This window comes from Thermothelomyces thermophilus, chromosome 5 (assembly GCF_000226095.1).
Source record: "Thermothelomyces thermophilus ATCC 42464 chromosome 5, complete sequence".
Classification (NCBI taxonomy): domain Eukaryota; kingdom Fungi; phylum Ascomycota; class Sordariomycetes; order Sordariales; family Chaetomiaceae; genus Thermothelomyces; species Thermothelomyces thermophilus.
The window spans coordinates 1547362-1555123 of NC_016476.1; the positions used below are offsets into that span (position 1 = coordinate 1547362).

At 50.6% G+C, this 7762-nt stretch overlaps 2 protein-coding genes across 2 annotated transcripts; one reads left to right on the forward strand and one right to left on the reverse strand.

The window, feature by feature from the left end:
- Positions 1-822: 822 nt before the first annotated feature.
- On the forward strand, positions 823-2409 carry MYCTH_96065 (uncharacterized protein; the record flags this gene model as incomplete). The annotated part of the gene is made up of 3 exons (XM_003664988.1): positions 823-1005; positions 1876-2085; positions 2167-2409. The coding sequence occupies 3 exons, from the start codon at positions 823-825 to the stop codon at positions 2407-2409; spliced, it is 636 nt and encodes a 211-aa protein (XP_003665036.1).
- Positions 2410-6748: 4339 nt separating this feature from the next.
- Positions 6749-7452, reverse strand: MYCTH_2308322 (uncharacterized protein). Its single transcript, XM_003664989.1, has 3 exons — positions 7420-7452; positions 7167-7366; positions 6749-7115 (listed from the first exon to the last, which is right to left on the reverse strand). The coding sequence occupies exons 2-3, from the start codon at positions 7243-7245 to the stop codon at positions 6790-6792; spliced, it is 405 nt and encodes a 134-aa protein (XP_003665037.1). The 5' UTR covers positions 7246-7366; positions 7420-7452; the 3' UTR covers positions 6749-6789.
- Positions 7453-7762: the final 310 nt, after the last annotated feature.

The following is a 7762-nucleotide window of genomic DNA, read 5'->3' on the forward strand; positions in this document are numbered from 1 at the left end:
GCTTATAGATAGCTCCTTTAGTCTTGTTAGAAATACTATCGGTTCGTTCCTTTAGCTAATCAAACTAAAGATCTATCTTGCCATTTAACTAAACTAACGTTTCCTTATTAGCGCCGAACTTGTTAGGTTTAGCTTATTATAGCTTGTATTCGTTAGCAAATTCGAGTGGCGACTCTAGCTCCTATAGAGAAGCTTCTTCTTACGATTAATCCTTAGGATTATATTCTAACGCCTATACCTACGATATATAGGGCATCTTGTCACGCCTCCTTAGAACGCTCGCGACGTAGTTAGACAGTTCCCTAATAGTTAGTTTTTTGACAGGGGTGTTTAAAGGATAGGATGTCACGAGCCAACTATAAACCGCGACCCGGTGGGGTACAGCAGGCCGAATGAGCCACCAATCAAGAAGGGCACGAAGCGAGGCTGACACGGATCGCTAGGGAGCGCAGGCTACCACGAGCGAACAATTGCCAAAAGGGGAAAGATAGCGGAGGATAGCTAGCTACCAAAGGCGATCCAAAGACAGGATCGAAGAAGGCCATAAGCGATCAGGAAGAGTATATATACATGTAAATAGTCACTCGTTATGGTGGACTCTGGGAGTTCACCAGTGGTAACAATCACAATCACAGTACTCATACCAAGCATTGCTGATTACTGTGAGAGACAACTCTAAGTGTTGTTGTGAACCCTTTGGCTTCACCGAATCCCTCAGACGACCTGCCTACTTGTCCCGCTTCACCCACCTCCGTCTGGACCCTTTCAGAAGAAGTCTGAGTTGGGTTCGTCACACGTTGTTACCACTCCCTTTGTTCTGTCATGGTTCAGAACGGAGGAGACTTCGACCTCGACATCGACATGGCTACCGACGTCACGGCCGAACAGCTGCTCACTCAGCTTGGTCAACTCCAGCAGCGGATCCAGGAGTTGGACCAGAGAGACAAGGCTGCTCAAGCTCGAATCAAGGAACTCGAGAATCGCGAAAAGTACTCGCAGAAGTTGGTCAACGAGGCCTACACCAAAATCGAAGCGCTCGAGACCGCCAAGGCGAGCCACATCAAGATCGAACCACCTGGTAAATATGGAGGAACCAAGGAGGATCTCGCAGGATTCCTGACAAACCTCCGATCCTACTTCCGGCTCAATAACGACAAGTTTCCGGACGACAAAGCCAAAGTCCTCTACGCAGCCACGAGACTGGAGGGCAAGGCACTCAGATGGTTCGAGCCTACGTGGAACGACTACCTCACTGAGGAAGACGAAGACGACCGAGACGCGTTCATACAGGCAGTCTTCCGATCTTACGACCGTTTCGAAGAAGAGCTTCGAAAGGTTTTCGGCGACAAAGACGAGAAGATTTATACGCAAGAAAGACTCGCCAATCTTCGACAGACCAAGTCAGCAGCCTCCTACGCCGCACAGTTCAGACAGGACATGCTCAAGTCTCAGCTTAACGACGAGGCGTTAATACAACTGTTCTATAACGGCTTGAAGGAAAAGGTCAAGGACGAGCTATACAAGTACGACCGGCCTGAGACCCTGGACGAATACATCGCACAGGCCATCAGAATCGATGATCGACTCTACGCACGAGAGCAGCAGAAACGAGGTCGAATGAACGGAACCACGGTTAAGGCCAACGACAAGAAAAAACGAGCGTACGTCAGTACCTCGTACGGGACGCACCCCGGAGCCATAGATATGGACGCAGCGCAGAAGCAGGACCAGAAGAAGGCGACTAAAGACAAGTCCAATGTTACCTACTACAACTGCGGAAAGAAAGGGCATTACAAGCGAGAATGCCGGAGCCCGAAGAAAGAATGGAAGCCAGTCCCTGGAAAAGAAATCGCGGACATCGACGAAACCACCAAGAACGTCACCGAAGTAGCAGCCACGAGCTACGAAGACAAGGACAGTGACACGGACAGTCTCGGACACGACGGCAACGGTGAAGACGAACAAGCACCGTACTCCGAACTGGTCACTGTGGACCCAGAGACAGGTCTTGCCGAATGGGACATGGCAGGAGAGTATGCGCCGCCAATTTCAATTCTCCCAACCTTAAGGCAGTGGGGTTTCACAGTCACGCAGAGGCGGGATGGATCGTGGACAACCGACACCCAAGGAATCGAAAGACCCGGACCCAATGCTCTATTCCTCTAGGAACGAATCGAATGGTACCGCAACGAAGTTTTCCGACTTAACACGGAACTGCGCGAACGGAATGGGCGCTTGACTCGACTCGCCCAGCAGAGCGATGAGATGAAGGACGAAATGAGGGAACTCCGACGTATCGTGGAAACCATCAAAGGGGAACAGCCTGTGACATATGATGGGCCCGATAGCTACGCCGAGCACTTTGACGATCAGCAACTTAGCCACGACGTACGGAACCCCGAATACTAGTTCATGTGCGCGAACCGCGGAAAAGACGAACGTACGTGGGAAAGCTACTGGAAGAAATACTCCTATATCAGCACTAGAGTACCTATAGTCTACGTACAATAGGAAGGATTCGGGAAAGAATTCCAATACCTCCCGGGCGACGCCACGCGACTGCACCCTCGACATGAGGCATATGCGTAAGTGCCCTGGTTCCAGTGTGTGGCATACGAATGCCGATACCACTTCCGCGACAAATTCGAAAACAACCACTGGCCGACCCGACAGGAGAACGGGGACGGAGGCTTGTACCCTGTAGAATGGGTCTACGATGCAGAAAATAGAGCGGCCGAATTGCTCTAGAAGATCGAAGCCCGCGATCTAGAAAGCATCACGATAGTTCTAAGACGAGCCTGGCCTAGGCACTGCGGAACCGGACGAGACACATGGGACTCGTGCTAGAGCAACGATTGCCTCTATCACGCGGACGAAAAGAAATTGCGAATTCGGGAGCTTCAGATGAAGCTATGGCACGCACGACGGAAAGCGGAACGGACCTAATGGTGGGAAGCCGCAAGCACTCAATGGCTCACGGAAATGAGCACGATCGACGAAGCCGCTATTAGCCGAACAACCGGAGAGGTTAGCACTGACCTGGGAAACGGGTTAGGGCCCTTCGAGGGGCCCGGAAACCATTAACGCCCGTGTAGCGGCGAGTGGTAGTGTAGTACAGGAGGAACTGGCGCAAGAGACCACTATACCGAGACCTCCCGGCAGAAACATGGGAAATCGCCGCAATCTTTGGACGACGGCGGCAAGACAAGCGGCTATGGATAACAGCATAGTGGAAACAGCACGAAATGCTCGCACTAGTGGACAGTGGAGCAGAGATGAATCTGATTTCGCCGACACTGGTGAATTAGCTGTGGATACCCTGGAGAATGAAGCGGAAGCATGGCATAGTCAAAGGGCCATTTCCGATGTAATGGGTACGTAGGGAGACCGAACCGATCGACATCACTGTGGCAGGGAAGACTATAGCAGTCATATTTAGCATTGTGGACATGGGCAACGACAAAGACATGATATTGGGGTTACTATGGCATGAAGATTACGACCCGGACATTAGCTGGAAGAATGGTGGCTACCTGTGACCCCGAACGGAGTCGTATTCGACTAGCGAGATGGGGAGCGCGCAAGGATCGCGAGCGGACGATGCTCAGAGAAAGGCATGTCCTACGGATCCACCGCAAGAGACGGACAGTGGCAGGCAGACCACTACGGACTCTGGAAGAAGCGGCATAACGATACCGACGTTGCGACAGGAGGAACGAGCTGAATCGCCGATAGCTGTTCTCTCCGTTGACGAATGTGGAGTACTGCAATGGGAGTAGTGGGTTGAGATAGGAGAAATCGCTAGTATCGCTATGGACGGAACCAAGTTCGCATACTACCAGAAAACCGAGAGACGAGACAAGACTGGGGAAGTACCGAAGGAATACGAAGGACACCTAGCATTCGAACCGAAGCATCTGGAAGGATTACTAGAACACGGCCTATAGGATCACGAGATCAAGCTTAAGGAAAGAGCACGACTGAAGTTCTTCAAGATTTACCACACGAGCCAGACATAGGACGAAGAACTTAAGCGATATTTGGAGGAGAACCTTCGAAGAGGACATATCCGCCCGTCGACATCGCCAGCAGGCTACCCAATCCTGTTTGTGCCCAAGAAAGACGGAAAGCTACGGTTATACGTCGACTATCGGCAACTTAACGAACAGACCGTGAAAAATCGATACCCGTTACCGCTGATCTCACAGCTCTGAGATCAGTTGGCAGGAGCCCAATATTTCACGCGTCTTGACTTGCCATCGGCCTACAACCACATACGGATCAAAGAAGGCGACGAGTGGAAAACGGCCTTTAGGACACCTTATGGCCACTACGAGTACCTTGTCATGCCATTTGGACTTACGAATGCGCCGGCAACGTTCCAAGCCCTGATTGATCAAGCTATCCGACCCTTTCTCGACAAATTTGCGGTATGTTATCTCGACAATATACTCATCTTCTCCAAGACAATGGACGAACACCGGAAGCACGTAAAAGCAGTGCTGGACGCGCTACACGCGTACAAGCTATCAGTCAACAAGGGAAAGAGCGAATTCCACGTCAGGAAAACGGTGTTTCTGGGATACGAGATATCCCCAGGACAAATCCGGATGGAACCTTCAAAGGTTAAAGCTATCAAGAATTGGCCACGACCGACGTTAGTCACGGAAATACGAAGCTTTATCAGATTTGCAAACTTCTACCGGATGTTCATCAGGAACTTTAGAGCGATCGCACGACCTTTGCACGAACTCACCAAGAAGAATGCTGAATTCCAATGGGAAGAACAACACGAGCAAGCATTCACGTAGATCCGGAACGCCATTACCGAAGACCTAGTACTGGTACTGCCAGACCCCAAGAAGCCATTTGAGGTAGAAACAGACGCTTCAGACTACGCCATCGGAGGACAATTGGGACAACGAGACGAACAAGGGAAGCTACATCCTGTAGCCTTCTTTTCAAAGAAGCTCGATAGACTACGTCTCAATTATCTGATCCACAACAAGGAACTACTTGCGATTGTCGAAGCTTTCAAGGAATGGCGACCATACCTCAGCGGCACGATTGAACCGGTACAAGTATATACGGATCACAAGAATTTGCGATACTTTACGACGACGAAGGAACTCAACGGACGACAAATACGATGGGCAGAATTCCTCGCGGAATTCAACTTTGAGATCCGCTACAAGAAGGGCAAAGAGAACGCACGAGCGGACATCTTAAGTCAACGAACGGATCACACGGAAGGACGAACGGGAACGACACCACCGTTGTTCAAGGAACGGACAGACGGAACGCTGCATCACGAGACGCAGACACCCGTGGAAGATGATCCACTCGACTCGTTCCTCGAATGCTGCGCAATCTTTCGAGAAGAAAGGATCAACGAGGCACAGTATCAAGCAGCACCCGGACCAGTGGTACCTGACGGAGTGGAAGAAAAAGATGGGAAACTCTGGTACCGAGGTAAAGCATACATCTACGACAAAGATCAATAGCTACGGATGATTCGAGAACTCTACGAGTCGAAACTCGGAGGACACAAAGGAGTCACGAAGACTGTCGCACAAGTCAAGAAACACTACGACTTTCCATAGTTAACGGCACGAGTTAAGGAAGTCATACGGAGTTGCGACATCTGCAATCGAAGCAAAACGGCACGACACAAGCCGTATAGGCTACTTCAGCCACTGCTAACAGCTGACAAACCATGGAGTTTAGTTACGATGGACTTCATTACGAAGCTGCCAGAATCCAAGGACACAGCCACAGGAGTGACCTACGACAGTATTCTTACTGTAGTAGATCGCCTGACTAAGTGGGCATACTTCTTTCCCTACAAGGAGTCCTAGACAGCGGAACAGTTGGCAGACGTGATCTATCGGCAAGTTGCATCAGTGCATGCTTGGCCGCAAGAATGGATCACCGACAGAGACACCAAATTCGCATCGAAGTTCTGGCAAGCGTTAATGCAACGATTGGGCGTTAACAGCAAGCTGTCAACGGCATATCACCCACAGACTGACGGACAAACGGAGCGACTAAACCAAGTTGTCGAGCAGTATCTCCGTTCTTACGTCAACTACTAGCAAAACGACTGGGTCATGCTGTTACCAACAGCACAACTCGCCTACAACACGACGCCGACAGAAACGACCAAAGTCACACCGTTCTTCGCGAACTACGGATACGAAGCAGACCTTAGGCAAGGACCAGAAGTCACAGTGCCGAGAGCAGCAGTCAAAGCGGAACAAATGCACGCACTGCATGAAAAGCTCAAAAAGGAACTCGAGTTTGTCAGAACCAGAATGAAGAACTACTACGACAAACATAGGCTCGAGGGACCTCGCCTAGAGAGGGGAGACAAAGTCTACCTGATTGCACGGAACTTACGAACCAAACGACCAAGCACGAAGCTAGACTTCAAGAAGGTCGGACCCTTCGTTATCAAAGAACAAATTTCGACATCCAACTACCGACTATCGTTACCGTCATCTATGCGACTACGGACGGATGTTTTTCATATTTCACTTCTCGAACCAGCACCAAAGAGCGCCAAGGTTGCCACGCACATCGAAGCAGAGGACAAGGAAGAAGAATGGGACGTCGAAGAAATTCTGGATTCACGCATCATCAACGGAGAACTACAGTACCTGGTCAAATGGCTTGATTTTAGACCAGAAGACAACTCATGGGAACTAGTCAAGAACCTGAATTGCCCTGAGAAGCTGGAGCAGTTCTACCGGCAGAATCCTAACCGGCCACAAGAACCGGCTCTAAAGCCTATTCCCCGACAGAAAAAGAGGGGAACCCGCTAGAATTAGGACCGGGATCCAACCCGATCGACTCCCAATCAAGCACGTCAAAAGTACCCAACGCCTGAGCCTGACCCGTGAGGGTCTGTGTCTCCGACATCGGCGGAGGAGTATCTGGTTCTTCCTCTTCCTCCAGACGAGCTATGCCACGACGAAAAACTTCGGCACCACGATCACGCAGGGATTGCTGTAAACGACGCAATCGACTCAAACGGCTTAGCGTCTGAGCAAGCAGCGCCTCGGTCTCGGCAATCTCTTTCGAAACCTTCTCCTGCTCCGACAAATTCGAAAGGACTAAGACAGTCAGCAACCCAAGACTACGAAGGAAAACTACGAGGAACCTACGGGCATCCGTAACGTTCGGACCACTGCACTTCTTGCCCATGCGAACACAATTTTGGCACTTGTTCAAACCCTCCATCATCACACAACGCTTCCGCGGCTTCGTATTCTAACAACGCTCGCAAGGCATGGCGACTTCGTAACCCTCTCGCTCGATCTTGATCGCAATAGCGTGTCGTTCGCGCTTGAGATCGCGACGATTCCTGGGAATACGATCAGCCATGACGAAAGGAGGTTAGCGGAAGAAGGACGTTACCTATTGAGAAAGGGGATGTTGGTGGTATTTGAAACAAGTCATGAGAAGCTTTCGGGTCGAAAGCCCTGAAGAGGGGGCATCGTGTCACGAGCCAACTATAAACCGCGACCCGGTGGGGTGCAGCAGGCCGAATGAGCCACCAATCAAGAAGGGCACGAAGCGAGGCTGACACGGATCGCTAGGGAGCGCAGGCTACCACGAGCGAACAATTGCCAAAAGGGGAAAGATAGCGGAGGATAGCTAGCTACCAAAGGCGATCCAAAGACAGGATCGAAGAAGGCCATAAGCGATCAGGAAGAGTATATATACATGTAAATAGTCACTCGTTATGGTGGACTCTGGG

What these genes read in the sequence shown, in the direction of transcription:
- MYCTH_2308322 (XM_003664989.1), bottom strand. Translation starts at nt 7,245, where the DNA reads ATGATGGAGGGTTTGAACAAGTGCCAAAATTGTGTTCGCATGGGCAAG. An exon ending in TCCGAACGTTACGGATGCCC is followed by an intron (nt 7,116 to 7,166) that starts GTAGGTTCCTCG and finishes TGACTGTCTTAG; the next exon opens with TCCTTTCGAATTTGTCGGAG.